The 19,925-nt window shown below is 40.3% G+C and overlaps 2 protein-coding genes across 3 annotated transcripts in view; one reads left to right on the top strand and one right to left on the bottom strand.

Annotated features, from left to right (window-relative positions):
- Positions 1-4,513, top strand: part of podn (podocan) — a 30,008-nt gene extending 25,495 nt beyond the window's left edge. The window contains exon 13 of the mRNA XM_029707878.1: positions 3,049-4,513. Within this exon, the coding sequence (XP_029563738.1) occupies positions 3,049-3,229 (181 nt within the window). The 3' untranslated portion in view covers positions 3,230-4,513. The remainder of the gene's footprint in view (positions 1-3,048) is intronic.
- A 6,022-nt stretch (positions 4,514-10,535) lies between these two features.
- Positions 10,536-19,925, bottom strand: part of slc1a7b (solute carrier family 1 member 7b) — a 123,268-nt gene continuing 113,878 nt past the window's right edge. Inside the window, exons 9-12 of one of the 2 annotated variants that reach the window (XM_029707877.1) lie at positions 15,888-16,022; positions 13,039-13,136; positions 12,579-12,586; positions 10,536-11,984 (exon numbers count right to left, since the gene is read on the bottom strand). In XM_029707877.1, coding sequence (XP_029563737.1) covers positions 11,712-11,984; positions 12,579-12,586; positions 13,039-13,136; positions 15,888-16,022 — 514 coding nt within the window. In that variant the 3' untranslated portion in view covers positions 10,536-11,711. Of the gene's footprint in view, positions 11,985-12,578; positions 12,587-13,036; positions 13,137-15,887; positions 16,023-19,925 lie in introns of both variants that reach the window. The other variant, XM_029707876.1, reaches the window with a different exon arrangement.

The following is a 19,925-nucleotide window of genomic DNA, read 5'->3' as shown; positions in this document are numbered from 1 at the left end:
GCTATGTAAAGTACCCATCAGATGGTTGTTTTGTAATTTATCTACTTTCCTAAACCCTCCTAATTTTCTGGTTGGGTTATGAAATGTATATTATGTAAATTAATCAGGTGCTTTTCTAAAACTCAGCATTGATAACCAAGTAAAAGTCACTGTTTCATTTGGTTGTAAATTCTTGTTTATCTGTTTTTTGCAGGATAGAACAGAACAGAACTGATGGTGGTAAAGATTTAGGGATACTCCCTCTCTGTCTAGTTCTGTTTCTTGGCTTGTGATGCTCTGCTGCTTTTACTATTGATTAAATCAAGTGAAATTATTGGATTTCCAACTAAAACAGCTCAGATCTGCCAACTAGTTTTCTCTTAGTTTCCTTCCTTCTGTCCTCTTCTGACTTCTTCCTTGTCTGTGGGCGGGGTTGGGTCCCAAAACTCTAAACCATTAACATCTTTGTCTCCTTATCTGCTTTCTACCACTGGTCTGAATAGATACTGGTATATTTAGCTAGCTAGGTTAGTATCAGTTTCCATCATATTACTTTACCTCTTAGACCACTAATCATTTCAGGACATTTTGGCCAGTGGTCAGTTTGGAAAGTAAATCGTCTAAGATTGGTGGGACGCTGGCCTGAGGGTTTGTCTGGTTGGTTTAGAGACAGTTGTTTTTTTTCAGCAGGAGTCTGACTGACTGCTCTAGGCTGTTTTATCAGCTCAAGGACTTTAAAGGCCCTGACCTCATCCAGCCGACTCTGTCCTCCAGCATGTTGGTCTCTTCATGCTGTGGGGTCAGCCTCAGCAGCTGCTGAAGTATCACAGCAGTTAGAAACGCTTGTTTTTCCTCTAAATCCCTCCACAGCTGTGGGAGCTGCTGGCCTGAGCCAATTTACAGGGGATGGAATGCTGCATGGGTTCAGTGGGGGAGGGGAGCAGGGGATTTGTGTGCTTGTTTGTGTGTGTGTATCTTATGCATGCATCTGTTTACATTGAGTGTGCGTAGATATACAGTTGAAGTTGGAAGTTTACATACACTTAGGTTGGAGTCATTTAAAACTCGTTTTTCAACCACTCCACAAATGTCTTGTTAACAAACTATAATTTTGGCAAGTCGGTTAGGACATCTACTTTGTGCATGACACAAGTCATTTTTCCAACAATTGTTTACAGACATTATTTCACTTATAATTCACTGTATCACAATTCCAGTGGGTCAGAAGTTTACATACACTAAGTTGACTGTGCCTTTAAACAGTTTGGTTAATTCCAGAAATTGATGTCATGGCTTTAGAAGCTTCTGATAGGCTAATTGACAGTCATTTTAGTCAATTGGAGGTGTACCTGTGAATGTATTTCAAGGCCTACCTTCAAACGCAGTGCCTCTTTGCTTGACATCATGGGAAAATCTAAAGAAATTAGCCAAAAAATTCATCCTTGGGAGCAATTTCCAAACGCCTGAAGGTACCACGTTCATCTGTACAGACAATAGCACACAAGTATAAACACCATGGGACCACACAGCCGTCATACCGCTCAGGAAGGAGACGTGTTCTGTCTCCTAGATATGAACGTACTTTGGTGCGAAAAGTGCAAATCAATCCCAGAACAACAGCAAAGGACCTTGTGAAGATGCTAGAGGAAACAGGTACAAAAGTATCTATATCCACAGTAAAATGAGTCCTATATCAACATAACCTGAAAGGCTGCTCAGCAAGGAGAAGCCACCGTGAAGCACGGGGGTGGCAGTATCATGTTGTGGAGGTGCTTTGCTGCAGGAGGGACTGGTGCACTTCACAAAATAGATGGCTTCATGAGGAAGGAAAATTATGTGGACATATTGAAGCAACATCTCAAGACATCAGTCAGGAAGTTAAAGCTTGGTCGCAAATGGATCTTCCAAATGGACAATGACCACAAGCATATTTCCAAAGTTGTGGCAAAATGGCTTAAGGACAACAAAGTCAAGGTATTGGAATGGCCATCCCAAAGCCCTGACCTCAATCCCATAGAAAATTTGTGGGCAGAACTGAAAAGGCGTGTGCGAGCAAGGAGGCCTACAAACCTGACTCAGTTACAACAACTCTGTCAGGAGGCACGGGGCAAAATTCACTCAACTTATTGTGGGAAGCTTGTGGAAGGCTACCCGAAACGTTTGGCCCAAGTTAAACAATTTAAAGTCAATGCTACCAAATACTAATTGAGTGTATGTAAACTTCTGACCCACTGGGAATGTGATAAAAGAAATAAAACCTGAAATAAATATTTCTGTCTACTATTATTCTGCCATTTCACATACTTAAAATAAAGTGGTGATCCTAACTGACCTAAGACAGGATATTTTACTAGGATTAAATGTCAGGAATTGTGAAAAACTGACTTTAAATGTATTTGGCTAAGGTGCATGTAAACTTCCGACTTCAACTCTAAATATGTGTGTGTGCACATGTGTGTGTGTGTTGGAGGTGTGAGTGTCTGGAACAGATAATGAGTGTATTATGAACTAAGATGGGTCCACTACACTGACACTCAAGACATTGGCTTGTTTGGGATAACATGGTGTCATGTCCCCTTGATGCAGTACAGGGAGTATCAGGGTGTTTACTAACTCAATAGAACTTCAAAACGAAGGTAAACAGTTGAGTCATAGACAGAACAGCAGACAGACAATCTGATTGGCTAAGACCACATACTGTGCTGATTTACTTACTGAATCTCAACGCCTGATTTGTTTACACCACATGTTGTGCCGGTCCTTATGGACAATGTCCATATCGGATTGGTTCTCATAATATGCTGGTTCAGATTCTAAACACAACGTCCTATCGGTTAGCAGCTCTTGCTGTGCTGGTTTACACATCAAACTCCAGCATCTGCTCAGTCATCATCACATAATATTGACAATTTTAGCACCTGATTCCTTTTGTTATGATTAGTTGCTAGTTGTATAGGATGCAAGTCTAGGATCAGATCCTCCAGGCCATCCTATATGCCCTCCTACTAGGAGACAGTTTGTGAATATAGGCCCTGACCCCCACGGCCCTTTGCTCTGTCCCCCTCACAGGTTCAACCGTCTGTCAGCCCACTCTGTGAAGGAGAGCTCCTTCAAACACCTGACCAACCTGCGGGTGCTAGACATTGGCCACTTGAGTCACTCCGACCCCTCTGGCTCCCCCGGACTCCCCTTCGGACAAGAGGAAGAGGAGGAGGAAGAGATCGAGGTAGTGGGAGAGGGATTTGCTTAATAAGTTTAGCCCATGGACACAAGCTGCTTGAATGATCGAAACCAAATGGTGCAGTTGTTTGGGATGCCATCCCAAAGTCCTGTTATAATGAACGTACAGAAACATTTATTTTTGCAGTAGATCAGACTCAATTCAAAAATGTAAATTAAACTATGAATGGAAGGGGAACGTGGTATTTTGTCCCATTGCATATAGTGGTGAATTGCAGATGCACATATCTCTGGTGCAGGATACTAGATGAAATTGTATTTTTGTTTGTTGTATTATTTTTCTGGCCTTTGCTTGTCTTTGCAACGACAGATACGGTTGACAATGTGCATCCAAAATTGCACCCTATTCACTATTGTGTGCACTACATTTGACTAGGGCCTATAGGGCTCGGGTCAAAAGTAGTGCACTATATAGGGAATAGTGTGCCAATTGGGACACCGCTTGTCTCACCACCACTTTAGTGGAACCAGAAAGAAAGAGACAGTCAGACCTGTCATATGTTGATCATGCTGTATGAGTCCCATCTCTGAACTTTACTGTGTGCTAGCTGTGTCACCTTACAAAGAAGATTATGTTGAGATTTGAAGTTATTGTCATCAGTTCTGAGCCTGTATTCATACAGATGTAGGATCTTAATTTGATCACCCTGTTGCAGGAGAACTTTCCTGCAATGCAGGAAATGTAAATTGTGTACTGTAGTGTATTTGAGGTTTAAAAAGGTTTCTGAAGTTTGTAATTCTCACTTTGAAATCTCAGACTTGATTTTCATTGCAAAAAAATGTATCAACTCCTACAAAGATGTTCATTAATTATAATCCACATAATAATTCACATTTCCTGTTGCTGCAGGATTATTTTCCTGCTGTAGCAAACTGGCTCAAATGAAGATCCTACATCTGTACAGTAAAGGGTCTCAGACTAGGAGTACTGATCTTGGATCAGATCCCCGCTCTTATTCATTATGGTCTAAAAGGCTAAATTGATCCTATATCAGCACTCCTACTCTGAGATGCTTTGTGGATACGGGCTCTGGCTGTGATTGTGTGTCATGGCCTGGTAAGACAGTCTGGCTTTATGTCATTCTGTTATTCTTATATCATCGTTAATATGCCACAGAAGTTCCGTGACTGTGTCACAATCTCCTCCCTCGCTCAGCCTACCAGGAGCTTGATCCATGCTGCTAATCTAATGCCTTGCTTTAATCCAGTCTTGTTTTACAAAGATAACGTTTGCAAATATTTGTATATGGTTTCTGAAAAACTCATGCTATTAAATTAATCTCGTTGCTATGAACCAATGCTTTTCTATGTATTGCACCTTCGGATTTATGCGTATGGATTTCACACAGCAATTCATTATTTGAAAAATTATTAAATATTTGAAGTATTTTCGATTACATCGATGGAAAAATAAACATAAACTTCATGCATGAACAGTTTTCTGAGCACACCCCAATATTAAGTGTGAAATGTACAGTACCAGTCAAAAGTTTGACACACCTACGCATTCAAGGGTTTTTCTTTATTTGTAGAATAATTATTATTTGTAGAATAATAGTGAAGACATCAAAACTATGAAATAACACATAATAATTATTTGTAAAATAATAGTGAAGACATCAAAACTATGAAATACTATGAAATAAGACATATGGAATGATGTAGTAACCCAAAAAGTATTAAACATATCAAAATAGATTTTATATTTGAGATTCTTCAATGAAGCCACCCTTTGCCTTGATGACAACTTTGAACACTCTTGGCATTCTCTCAACCAGCTTCATGGAATGCATTTCAATTAACAGGTGTGCCTTGTTAAGAGTTAATTTGTGGAATTTCTTTCCTTCTTAATGCGTTTGAGGCAATCAGTTGTGTTGTGACAAGGAAGGGGTGGTATACAGAACCCCTATTTGGTAAAATACCAAGTCCATATTATGTCAAGAACAGCTCAAATACACAAAGAGAAATGACAGTCCATTATTACTTTAAGACATGAAGGTCAGTCAATGCGGGAAATGTCAATAACTTTGAAAGTTTCTTCAAGTGCAGTCGCAAAAACCATCAAGCACTATAATGAAACTGGGTCTCATGAGGACCGCCACAGGAAAGGAAGACCCAGAATTACCTCTGCTGCAGAGGATAAGTTAATTAGAGTTACCAGCCTCAGAAATTGCAGCCCAAGTAAATGCTTCACAGAGTTCAAGTAACAGACACATCTCAACATCAACTGTTCAGAGGAGTCTACGTGAATCAGGCCTTCATGGTCGAATTGCTGCAAAGAAACCACTACTAAAGGACACCAATAGGAAGAAGACTTGTTTGGGCCAAGAAACACGAGCAATGGACATTAGACTGGTGGAAATCTGTCCTTTGGTCTGATGAGTCCAAATTTTAGATTTATGGTTCCAACCGCCATGTCTTTGTGAGACACAGAATAGGTGAACGGATGATTTCCGCATGTGTGGTTCCGACCATGAAGCATGGAGGAGGAGGTGTGATGGTGTGGGGGTGCTTTGCTGGTGACACTGTGTGTGATTTATTTAAAATTCAAGGCACACTTAACCAGCATGGCTACCTCAGCATTCTGTAGCAATACGCCATCCCATCTGGTTTGCACTTAGTGAGACTATCATTTGTTTTTCAACAGGACAATGACCCAAAACAAACCTCCGGGCTGTGTAAGGGCTATTTGATCAAGGAGAGTGATGGAGTACTGCATCAGATGACCTGGCCTCCACAATCACCCGACCTCAACCCAATTGAGATAGTTTGGGATGAGTTGGACCGCAGAGTGAAGGAAAAGCAGCCAACAAGTGCTCTGTTGGAAAGACTGTTGGAAAAGCATTCCAGGTGAAGCTGGTTGAGAGAATTCCAAGAGTGTGCAAAGCTGTCATCAAGGCAAAGGGTGGCTACTTTGAAGAATGCAAAATATAAAATGTATTTTGATTTGTTTAACACTTTTGGTTACTACATGATTCCTTATGTGTTATTTCATAGTTTTGATGTCTTCACATTATTCTACAATGTAGAAAATAGTAACAAGAAAGTAAAACCCTTGAATGAGTAGATGTGTCCAAACTTTTGACTGGTTCTGTATATAAAATTCATTTTTAATTGATAAATAAACTATTTTTTTTAGATGTCAGCATATTAACTTAAAACATTGAGCAAATTTAAATCCTCATATAGATAGAAACATAGACAATCCAGAACAAATGTTGAGATTTTGGTTTTGAACAATGTTCAACGTTTCACAAGACTTTTCACATGTTCAAGTAATCCAACTATTAATTGTGTCTGCTTCCAAAATGGCACTCTACATACAGTTGAAGTTGGAAGTTTACATACACCTTAGCCAAATACATTTAAACTCAGTTTTGTACAATTCCTGACATTTAAAAATTCCCTGTCTTAGGTCAGTTAGGATAACCACTTTATTTTAAGAATGTGAAATGTCAGAATAATAGAAGAGAGAATTATTTATTTCAGCATTTATTTCTTTCATCACATTCCCAGTGGGTCAGATGTTTACATACACTCAATTAGTATTTGGTAGCATTGACTTTCAATTGTTTAACTTGAGTCAAACGTTTCGGGTAGCCTTCCACAAGCTTCCCACAATAAGTTGGGTGAAATTTGGCCCATTCCTCCTGACAGAGCTAGTGTAACTGAGTCAGGTTTGTAGGCCTCCTTGCTTGCACACTCTTTTTCAGTTCTGCCCACACATTTTCTATAGCATTGAGGTCAGGGCTTTGTGATAGCCACTCCAATACCTTGACTTTGTTGTCCTTAAGCCATTTTGCCACAACTTTGGAAGTATGCTTGTGGTCATTGTCCATTTGGAAGACCCTTTTGCAACCAAGCTTTCACTTCCTGACTGATGTCTTGAGATGTTGCTTTAATATGTCCACATAATTTTCCTTCCTCATGAAGCCATCTATTTTGTGAAGTGCACCAGACCCTCCTGAAGCAAAGCACCCCCACAACATGATGCTGCCACCCCCATCCTTCACGGTTGGGATGGTGTTCTTCGGCTTGCAAGCCTCCCCCCTTTTCCTCCTAACATAACGATGGTCATTATGGCCAAACAGTTATATTTCTGTTTCATCAGACCAGATGATGTTTCTCCAATAAGTACAGTCTTTGTCCCCATGTGCAGTTGCAAACCGTTGTCTGGCTTTTTTATGGTGGTTTTGGAGCAGTGGCTGCTTCTTTGCTGAGCGGCCTTTTTAGCTTATGTCGATATAGGACTCGTTTTACTGTGGATATAGATACTTTTGTACCTGTTTCCTCCAGCATCTTCACAAGGTCCTTTGCTGTTGTTCTGGGATTGATTTGCACTTTTCGCACCAAAGTACCTTCATCTCTAGGAGACAGAATGCATCTCCTTCCTGAGGGGTGTGAAGGCTGCGTGGTCCCATGGTGTTTATACTTGCATACTATTGTTTGTACAGATGAACGTGGTACCTTCAGGCATTTGGAAATTGCTCCCAAGGATGAACCAGACTTGTGGAGGTCTCCAATTTATTTTCTGAGGTCTTTGCTGATTTCTTTAGATTATCCCATGATGTCAAGCAAAGAGGCACTGCGTTTGAAGGTAGGCCTTGAAATACATCCACAGTTACACCTCCAATTGACTCAAATGATGTCAATTAGCCTATCAGAAGCTTATAAATCCATGACATCATTTTCTGGAATTTTGTCAGGCTATTTAAAGGCACAGTCAACTTAGTGTATGTAAACTTCTGACCCACTGGAATTGTGATACATGAATTATAAGTGAAATAATCTGTCTGTAAACAATTGTTGGAAAAATTGCTTGTGTCATGCACAAAGCAGATGTCCTAACCAACTTGCCAAAACTATAGTTTGTTAACAAGACATTTGTGGAGTGGTTGAAAAAAGAGTTTCAATGACTCCAACCTAAGTGTATGTAAACTTCCGACTTCAACTGTATCCTATGGGACCCTGGTCAAAAGTGGTGCACTATAGGGCAGAACAGTAGAAATGGATCAAATAACATAGGTCAATGAAGTCTGCTTCCGGTCTGCCTGTCTGCCCAGCAGGGAAATCTATCCTCCTGCTATTTACCCTTTATCCAACTCTACTACTACATTCAATCTAAAAGAGAGCAAAAGAAAAGGCCGGGATGTAGGGAGGCAGGAAAGTCATTGAGAACAAAACAGGGTAATAAAACAGAATAGAGATAAACAACTGTGTGAGTGAGGTGGAGATACATTTCACCAAATATGCCTGACATTTACTGCTCCCCGAGACAAATCCAATATTTTACTCAGTGGGTAAAGTTGGCTCATTCACTTGGGCCAGTTTGATCTTCCTTGTCAAAGCAGTTTGGAGACACATAATAATTTTCTTTTGAATTACACCATCATTGATCTCTCTAAGAAGTGTGGATATACTGTATGTTCAGGACTGGGCTGATGGAATGTAAAGGCGTCGTCCCTCAACACACCGTGAACAGCAGAGAATTACTCAATTGGTGTGCTAATCATAGAGTGATGAGAAACATGCGAGCAGAGCAGAATCCTGAGCCCAATGCTGCACGACACACTCATTAGAATGTCACAGCCTCTTAGTTCCATAGTTCTTATGATTCCACAGTTCTATATTCCAGTTCTATATTCCAGTTCCATTTTCCAAACAACATCCTCTGTGACGACAGGCCAACGGATTTCTGTACGTTTCTGTAACCGAGCGGAATAAAACGCTGGATGTTGCGCCTGTTTTTTTCAAGACTGCCAATTATAGAAGGGCTGAGTTAGTTCTAGGAAATATATATAATGGAAAGAAACACATGATAATCTACTGTAGTTGTGTGTGACATAAGAGACCAGCATTGACATAATTGTAATTGATGGCCACTTTGCACAGAACATGATGACTACCATTTAGTACGAAACAACAGGTAACCCAACCAACCAACTAATTCACAGTGGTGGAAAATGTACCCAATTGTCATACTTGAGTAAAAGTAAAAATACCTCAATAGAAAATGACTCAAGTGAAAAGTAAATGTAATTGATCAAATTTACATAAGTATTAAAAGTAAAAGTATAAAACATTTCAAAGTCCTTATATTAAGCAAACCAGTCAGCATAATTTTCTTGTTTTTTATTTATTTACGGATAGCCATGGGCACATTCCAACACTCAGACATCATTTACAAACAAAGCATGTGTTTAGTGAGTCCACCAGATAAGAGGCTGTAGGGATGACCAGGGATGTTCTTTTAAAAAGTGTGTGAATTAGACAATTGTATTGTCCTGCTATGCATTCAAAATGTATTGAGTACTTTTGGGTGTCAGGGAAAATGTATGGCGTAAGTACATAACTTTCTTTAGGAATGTAGTGAAGTAAAATTTGTCCAAAATATAAATAGTAAAGTAAAGTACAGATATCCCAAAAAACTACTTAAGTAGTACATTTACATTTACATTTAAGTCATTTAGCAGACGCTCTTATCCAGAGCGACTTACAAATTGGTGCATTCACCTTATGATGTCCAGTGGAACAACCACTTTACAATAGTGCATCTAAATCTTTTAAGGGGGGGGGGGGTTTAGAAGGATTACTTTATCCTATCCCAGGTATTCCTTAAAGAGGTGGGGTTTCAGGTGTCTCTGGAAGGTGGTGATTGACTCCGCTGTCCTGTCCAACTTTACCCACTGAGTAAAATATACCTTTAAGTATTTTTACTTAAGTACTTTACACCACTTTTAATTAATAATGTCTTGTGTAAGCATCACATCTATTCACATGTAATTTAAACAATATATCTTCCAAAAAAGAAAAAAGTGAAATGGACAAAGCATTAAAAATAATGTAACCTTTGTATATCAGTGCACAAAAAGATTGAGAAGCCTTCATCTATAGGGTAACATCAATGGTATTTCATGATCAGTAGAAAGGGGGTTAGACCTTGAAAAGTCCTCTTTCCCCCGCTCAGCACCACCGGCTTCGTTAAGGCAAAAAATAAATACAAACTAAAAATAAATAAAAGAGAAGAAGAAAATGAAAGAAGGGGCAATTTTTTGAAAGATCAATGTCTCTCAGATTAGACTTTAGCCAGCAGATCCGACCCACTTGCTTACAGCTGCACCAGGGTTGGACAGCATTGCTGTGTGAAAAAAGACACTTGGGAGCCGCCGTGACATATGGCTTGGAAAACGTACCTCAATCCAGGGATGAGAAATGCATTATACTCCGAATTGTCCTATTATCCCAACTGTTACGCCGAGAAGATTGAATGACTGCTTAAACTTAGCAGTTGTTCAATCTTCTCGGTGTAACAGTTTGGATAATGGGACAATTCAGAGTACAAAGCATTTCTCATCCCTGGATTGAGGTACGTTTTCCGAGCCATATCTTGCGCCGGGTCCACGGTGTCAATGTACACAGGAATGCTGTCTGACCCTAGTGCAGCTGTAAGCAAGCGGGTCAGATCTGCTGGCTAATTAGACTTCTGACATCTTGTCATCCTCTCTCTTTTCTGCTCGGTTTCATGACAAAGAGAGTTGTCTGATTCACTTATTTTATGTTGCAGACAGTGACAGTAGCGAGAGCCACAAAACTTACTCATATGGCCCGTCTGTGCTCTTTAGCAGAAATGTTGCTCAGGATAACAATAAAATTATCAATAAATAAATATTATAAAATTGAAATATCAAAGACAATATCTATGTACCTCAAGCAATGCAAATATTATTACAAGTATGTACACATTTCTAAGAGTGGAGAAAGTTCTTCCATCTTGCAGAGTGTTCACAGGCCCACACACATACAGTAAGTGCACACAGACTGAGCATCTCCTGCTATGCAGCTATGGGATGTACAGGTAGGTGGGCATGTGTGTACAGGTGGACTGGAAAGTGAACAGTGTGTACTGTACAAGTGGTCTGGAAAGTGAACAGTGTGTACAGGTGATATGGAAAGTGAACAGTGTGTATAGGGGGTCTGGAAAGTGAACAGCATATACAGAACGTCCTCCTTTTGGCCATAAAAATCCACTGTCACGGTGATTCAGTTATCCCAGCTAGTGTTGTGTCCACTTTAGAGAAGGAGTCTTTGAAGGAATCCTGGAAAATAATTATTTCCCAGTACATCACTGTCAGGTTTCAGAGAAGCCTGTACTTCCCCCATCCCTGTGCTCCCTACCTATATCCACCATCCATGAAAGCACAGGACACAAGTCTTGTCACAAATCTCACGTTTCTCACAAACAAAACAGAAAATGAAAATGAGTGACTCGATGTCAACAATAACAATAAAAAATAAGATGGGATCCATCATTGCTCTCTCTGTTCATCTGTTCATCCATCTTCACCTCTATAAATTCCAGTGCCGTTGGCCTTTCATTCCGACGTACTGAGCCACGAAACTCAGTTGAAAAAGAGCGCCTCCAACTGGTGATGGACTGTGGAGCTTTCCACATGAGCGGATGAGTGGTGGTGATGTGATGTGAGGTATGGGACCTATACGTTGGTCTCCAGGCCATTCATGTCAATGGCACAGTGGTCCTTATCCTTCTTCAGCTGCCTGGGAGGCACAGGGGGCTTTTTCCTCTCCGGAGGGGGCGGGGGCCGCACCCCTTCCTCCAACTGCATGAGGCGGGCCACGTCGGGGGGGAAGGCGTCTGGTTTGACCCCTGAGCACTGGGGAGGTGGCTGGAAGCTACCGTTGTTGTTCTCACAGTTCATATGCTGCTGGATGTTTATCATGGGCTTGGTCTCACAGATCAGAGGCACCTAGGAGAGAGGGGGAGGTGGAAAAAGAGAAGGAGAGAGAAAGAAGGAGCAATGGAAATAGAGGGAGAGAGAGAGAGAGAGAGAGACAGGTAGGATGGGGAGAGATTGAAAGAAATGGAAAGAAAGCGAGAGAGGGAGAAAGGGAAAGGGTAAGAGGAAGATGGATTAAGGTACAGATAGGGAAAAATGTAGGCATATAAATAGACATTATCAGTCAAACGTTTCCAGACATACCTCATACAAAACATAGTGAGTGAGTCTCTAGCTTATCCATTTGTGTTGAAAAATAATGTACATCATGATAAGCCCACCACAGTCTATTTTTGTAGATGAAAAAGGTTTGCAAGGTTTTCAACTATAAAACAACAAGAACCTTGTCCTTGTCAAAATGTCTCCCTGAATTCAAAATAAAAAATAATTTTTTTTTTTTTACATAGAAAAATCATGATTCCTGATAAAGCACTAAAGTCATATATTCACACTATTGTTGTTGACAGACTACAGTCATGTCGCTCTGAGCTCTGAGTCATAGCATTAACATCCAGCAGAGTGGGACAATTGGATATAGCAGCCAGGTTACTCAGTGTGTCTTGCCCTCAGCTCTCTTCCTGAGGAAGCTGAATATGACAGGAGTTTGACTCTGTGGGAACTAGCTAAGTTCCATCATGGCAACAGGTATAGTAACACTAATGAGCCAAGCCGAGCCATACTGTGCTGGTTATTGTTGCTGGAACCATGCTGGAAAATAACATTTCCGAAGCACAGAATGCCTCGGCATGACAGTGTGATTTAAAAAAAATCTGAGCCTCAGCAAAGTAGGTCTCGGTTCAGCACAGTACGGCTCTGCTCAGCACAGTACGGCTCGGCTCAGCACAGTACGGCTCGGCTCAGCACAGTACGGCTTGGCTCAGCACAGTACGGCTTGGCTCAGCACAGTACGGCTTGGCTCAGCACAGTACGGCTTGGCTCAGCACAGTACGGCTTGGCTCAGCACAGTACGGCTTGGCTCAGCACAATAGTGTGAAAAGGGTATAAGACAGGCAGATACTCACACCATCTCCTTCCTTGATAAAGTCTTTTCTGCAGATATGGGCCATGATACCTGTGGCCAACGCATCCCCCATAACATTCACCATGGTCCGGAATCTGTCTCTGGAAGCAGGAGAGGAGCAGGAAAGTCAGGTTTAAAATAAGAAGTGTGTGTGTGTGTGTGTGTTTGTGTGTGTGTGTGTCTGTGTGCGTGCGTGCGTGCGTGTGTTAGTGTATATGAAGAAGTTCACAAACAAAGATGGGAACTGTATCATAATTTGATACAGAAATGAAATGTATTGGGGTAAAAAACACATCTACTAATTTATAGTTTCACTGTTTTTTAAAAAGATATCATGAAGAACTGCAAAAGTGTTGCTAATGCTCTGCACTTTCTGGAGGACCAAGTTTTGAAATCAGCGGAATGCCCGGTGGGAGCAGAGTAGGAAAGCTAAGGGCAACCATGGCATCCATGGCAGAGAGGGAGAAGTGTTCATCCATGTATACGGGTAAGAGAGTCTAGCTAACTACATTTTCAGATTTTCAAATTTTATCAGAAAGTCGTTTTTAATACTTATATCTAGCTAGCTAACGTTAGCTGGCTGGCTCGCTAGCTAACATTACGTGTATGATCTGTGTACTGTAGTAATCTTATTTGTATCCCAGAGCCATTTGCATTGCTAGTTATAGCCTACTGTTAGCTAGCTCATGAACATTGAACCTAGTTGGTTAGCTTTAGCTGCCTTCAGATTCATGCAGGGTATTAACGTTATGAGTTGGGATTATGGTTTATTGTTTAGCTAGCTAGCTACATGTCTAAACAAAAGACTCCACTATGCAAGTAACCATTTCACTGTACAGTTTACATCTTCTGTATCCTGTGCATGTGACAAATAAACTTTGATTTTATTTGATATAACGTTTGTTTACAAGAGACTGTAATGTGAAGAACAACATGACTTGCACTAAAGTCAAATTAGAATATAAGGTGTCCAAGTTCTAAAATTCTCTGGTAGAATGACCTGCTATTATTTAGTTATTTAACAGTAAGCTATTTTCCATAATTAGCTTGCCATTTACTTGAAAATAATGATCTTCTTGTGATTTTATTATAATTCATAGAAATTAGCTAAAGTTAAGATGTTGTCAGCTATGATATGGTCATTATTTCAACTGGTTAGCCAGCTAACTTAACATTAGCATTGTTAACATTAACATTGTTAACATTAACATTGTTTCGAAAGTTGCTTTTAGTTACCTGGTTTGCTAGACTGACATATACTACATTTATGTTTACACGGATGGGTCTATTGGTGTTAAAATATACAAGTTATGGACCACCAGGCTGATGCAGCCTTTTGTTTTTGTGTTTATATTTTTTCATAATGATAACGACAAGTTTGATGTTGGACGACAATAAAATGTTTAGGATGTCACTGCGACAACTGTCTACAGACATATCGATAGATGTATTATAAACCAGCCTTTAGTCTAGAAATATTTGGTTGTTTAGTACTCACTCTGTTTAGCACATGGCTTCAAATGTGAATCCTTAAAGAGATGGGTGGGGCTAAGACTTAAGAGGGTTTGCACAATGCTGAATGGGTGTAGACAAAGAAGAGCTCTCCAGTAGGTGTACCAAAACATTTAAGGGCCATTTTCTCAAAAAGTGGGGTTACAAGTTCATCAACTTTCAAAGCAGAATTACTTTCCAATTGTTCCTCACCTGTAGTGTATAATATACCATTTTCTAGCTCTGATTTTCTACTTTTATCCAATGTAAAAAACACCATAGATGTGTTTGAATACTCATACTAACCACACTATTTGTGATGTAAATTGAGTGTGTGGTGTGCTTATTGTTCATAGTATGGAAATAGTTAGTATGCCAAAAGTTTCCGGATGTTGTACTACATTCACCAAAATTTGAAGTATACCAGCAGTGGACACTATTTCCGTGCTTTTAGAGCCCATAATGTAATTCTTCAGAAAATTAACGTGGCTTCACAACATTTTCAGATTGGAAGAAAACGGCTGAAATTATGCAGTCGAAGTCCGACGAGAGCGGTTATAAATGTAAGTACAAAAAGTAAATATTCATTGCTTTAATTAATTATGACAAATGTTAAGAGAATGTTGAGCAAAGTAATACAAATAAGTTTCAAATAAGTTATGTTGGCTGACAATTTGTTAGCTATGCTAGCCTTACGAACCGCATAGCATATCATTACAGCAGTTGCTTGTATGCACCGGCATGTTAGCAAGCTACCTAACCTTAGTTGGCTAGTAATACATTCAACTTTACAGTATGTTAACTATATGCTATCCAACTAACTACCCAACGTTTATTGACATGATTATTCACGTCGTTCTTAGCTTAGCTAAGTGGTATAGTCGTTGTGCGTTCTTAATGGACATTGTTAATAAAGTCGTGAGATGTCTTGCTAGTAATTTGTTATGCTAACAAGCTAGCTAGAAATTGCATAGCAACAGCATCAACTTTCGGTAGACAGACGAAGCGCTATTACACTTAACTGAAAGGATAGTGTTCGTTTACAGCATACTAAAAGGAACTAAAAGTATATAGTATATACTCATTAAGTATGTAGTATACAGTATGTTAGTATGGGTATTCGAACACAGCTCATTTCAAGATTTGCTACATAAGACCGAATCGTGCCAGTCAGTCAGATATGTTTCCACATGACCATAATTAGGTAGCATCTGAATAATGCTACATAAACAAACTCTCTCTCAGACCACTTCAGAAATAATCATTGATGCATCCCACGCACACAAAATGTCACATAACATGGAATGGGAAAACATTTATAAGACTGACAGTAGAGGAAGTGGATCACATATGGTACTCACAATGCCCAATCCACTGCAATGATGAGAGTGATGTCATCAGTTGGCAACCCAACAGACGTTAGCACGATCACCATAGTGACCAGACCAGCCTGTGGAATTCCTGCAGCACCGATGCTGGCTGCTGTGGCAGTGATGCTGGAAGACAGAGGGAGGTGGGATAAACACCATTATACCATACTCTATACAATAACTGATGTAGCATAAAGAGTTCACTACAAGTTTCTCCATACCAAACAACACCACTTAGCCATGTTCCCTCTGGTTGTATGTATACTAGCATACCAGCATAAATGCATGCCCAATACAGTGCTTCTGAGCAGGATCCTCACCTGGATATTGGGAAAGAGCCCATATCTATAAGTTCATATTGTACTTTGATACTTATTGTCAATGTGGCATAATGTTGCCATATTTTGCATTGGCTGACATGAACCATAATATTTGAATGAACCGTTGTACAGTTGAAGCACATAGAAAGTAGCCCTTTGAAATAAAAGCACGAAGGAACTAAACTGCATCTTCCTGTCTAAAGCTACATAACATGCGTGACTCACAGTCTCCATTTTGAAAGCAGGTTGTCTTTATGTGTGATAATATTAATGGAAATCATCAACTGCTTTCCTGGTTGGTACTGTGGTACTGTTGAAGCAAAATTATACGATTTCAAAGGGATTAGCGCTGTTTTCTGATTCACATTGATATTATGAAACACTTAAAGACAACCAAGACAAACCTGCTTTGAAAATGGAGTCTGTGTGAGTTGTGCATGTTATGTAATGTAGCTTTAGACAGGAAGATGGAGTTTAGTTCCTTCATGCTTTTAGCCTTGTTTGTTGTTTGTTGAAAATAGAGACGCAATTCCATCTACTATAATAGCATTAAGCTGGGGTCCCTATGGCAGGGAGGGGATTCAAGGCCAAAACACGACCGGGCTGAAAAACACAGGGACATTCTATTTTGATCCCCAATTACTTTGCACTATCCTGCTTTCCTCTGCCATCACTGAGCACTTTACTCTCTCTGTCCATCTCCCACTTTCTCTCTCTCTCTGTCCATCTCCCACTTTCTCTCTCTCTCTGTCCATCTCTGTCCATCTTTCTTTCTCTCTCTCTCTCTCTCTCTCTCTCTCTCTCTCTCTCTCTCTCTCTCTCTCTCTCTCTCTCTCTCTCTCTCTCTCTGTCCATCTCTCTCTCTCTCTGTCCATCGCTCTCTCTGTCCATCGTTCTCTTTCTCTCTCGTTCTGTCCATCTCTCTCTCTGTCCATCTCTCTTTCACTCTCTGTCCGTTTCTCTCACTTTCTCTCTTTCTGTCTCTCTCTCTGTCCGCCTCTGTCTCACTCTCCGTCTGTCTCTGTCTCTCTCTCTGTCCATCTCTCTCTCTCTCTGTCCGTCTTTCTCTTTCTCTAACCCCCCGCCCTCGGTGTATTTGGAACAGTAGTTCCTCACCCTTATCCCCCCGTTCTTTCTACCCCTACCATGCTCACTTTCACATCCAGTGTACTTTATGCATAGTCCATCTGTTCATCTAATTCAGGGATGGGCAACTTTGAATGGGGTGGGGGCCACAAAAAATCTGAACTCCCACCCTCCCCACTGCATTGCGAGCAAAACATTTTTGAAACGTGGCTTATATTAATGCCATTATACATTAAAGAACCGTGTACAGTGTGCCACTGTAAGAGAGATCATTTTAGATAACTGTTGCCTGGCAGAACATCTAAAAGTATATTCTACTCAGCTGATGATCACCCTTTAAAACCAATGTAGCTTACCACCATCACCTCCCTGCCAGTAGGAGACACCCAGTATGCTATAGGCAAGGATGGGTAACTCCAGTCCTCGGAGGCCAGTTTAGAATGCAGTTGGTTTAATCAGCTGTGTTTGCTCGGGATGGGGGAAAAGTGTGACACAACTCCGGCACCCCAACTCCGGCCCCTTGAAGTTGCCCATCCCAAATATAGTTCATTTATGATGGTGACTGGAATCAGTGAGTAACATTTTTATATTTCCCGTAACAGATAAATACTCTCCATGTGGGCTAACCGCAGACACCTGTGTGTTTCATTGTTTGTTGCTGGTGTCAGGATTCACCTAGGGGTCATGATTTGGGTCTGTACAAATGTTTGATGTATTAGAATAATTGATTATGCTCCACTTCTATTAATATAAGACCCCTCCCTCCTTACATTTATAGGGTCCTAGACTACAGATTAACAATATATATATATTCATTATATAGTTTTAGAATTGTTCCACAGTTTGTTCTTACTTTCTCTCTCTCTTATAATGTGTGACTGAGACAGAACTCTGCAGGGGAGTGTGGGAGATAAGAGCGTACTCAGACATTCCACAATAAATCAACTTTGGGGAGGGGACATTTATTGCCTAGCTTTCAGATAACACTGAAACTCTATGTTTGTATAGCTATGGATGCAGGGTTTTGGTCTCAGGAGTAAAAAAGTAATGAAGTAGTCAGTGACATCACTAAGGCAGGACTTCGGTTTAATAAAACAACTTGAGACCTTTTGTTGAATGCAGAACTTACTCAGCAACATTCGTGCTATGTTCCTGTTTGTCAACTTCTGTCTGCAATTGCATTAAGAAAGGTTTTTGAATGATTTAATTAAAGATATTGTCATAATGCTAATTTCACCAATGAGCCAATGATGATTGACAAGGAGGAAAGGAACGAACCTAACACTGGACCGGAAACAGAAAGAGGACCCCTGCATTAAATGCATATATTCTTGTTTATACAGTATGTTCAAATACAGTAGAATTATGAAGCATTTTACTTCAAACCTGCATCCTATAGTACCAGTAAAAAGTTTGGACACACCTACTCATTCAAGGGTTTTTCTTTATTTTTACTATTTTCTACATTGTAGAATAATAGTGAAGACATCAAAACTATGAAATAACACATATGGAATGATGTAGTAACCAAAAAAGTGTTAAACAAATCAAAATATATTTTATATTTGAGATTCTTCAATGCAGCCAACCTTTGCCTTGATGACAGCTTTGCACACTCTTGGCATTCTCTCAACCAGCTTCATCAGGTAGTAACCTGGAATGCATTTCAATTAACAGGTGTGCCTTGTTAAAAGTCAATTTGTGGAATTTCTTTCCTTCTTAATGCGTTTGAGCCAATCAGTTATTTGGTAAAAGACCAAGTCCATATTATGGCAAGAACAGCTCAAATAAGCAAAGAGAAATGGCAGTCCATCATTACTTTAAGACATGAAGGTCAGTCAATATGGAACATTTTAAGAACTTTGAAAGTTTCTTCAAGTGCAGTCGCAAAAACTATCAAGCGCTACGATGAAAGTGGCTCTCATGAGGACTGCCACAGGAATGGAAGACCCAGAGTTACCACTGCTACAGAGGATAAGTTCATTAGAGTTACCAGCCTCAGAAATTGCAGCCCAAATAAATGCTTCACAGAGTTCAAGTAACAGACACATCTCAACATCAATTGTTCAGAGGAGAATCAGGCCTTCATGATCGAATTGCTGCAAAGAAACCACTACTAAAGGACACCAATAAGAAGAAGAGACTTGCTTGGGCCAAGAAACACAGCAATGGACATTAGACCGGTGGAAATCTGTCCTTTGGTCTGATGAGTCCAAATTTTTGATTTTTATTTCCAACCGCCGTGTCTTTGTGAGGCGTAGAGTAAGTGAAGGGTTGATCTCCACATTTGTGGTTTCCACCGTGAAGCATGGAGGAGGAGATGTGATGGTGTGGGGGTGCTTTGCTGGTGACACTGTCTGTGACTTATTTAGATTTCAAGGCACACTTAACCAGCATGGCTACCACAGCATTCTGCAGTGATACGCCCTCCCATCTGGTTTGCACTTAGTGGGACTATCATTTGTTTTTCAACAGGACAATGACCCAACACACCTCCAGGCTGTGAAAGGGCTATTTGACCAAGAAGGAGAGTGATGGAGTGCTGCATCAGATGACCTGGCCTCCACAATCACCTGACCTCAACCCAATTGAGATGGTTTGGGATGAGTTGGATGGCAGAGTG

Source organism: Salmo trutta, chromosome 22, assembly GCF_901001165.1.
Source record: "Salmo trutta chromosome 22, fSalTru1.1, whole genome shotgun sequence".
Classification (NCBI taxonomy): Eukaryota; Metazoa; Chordata; class Actinopteri; order Salmoniformes; family Salmonidae; genus Salmo; species Salmo trutta.
This window is presented reverse-complemented; position numbering and strand designations above follow the sequence as displayed.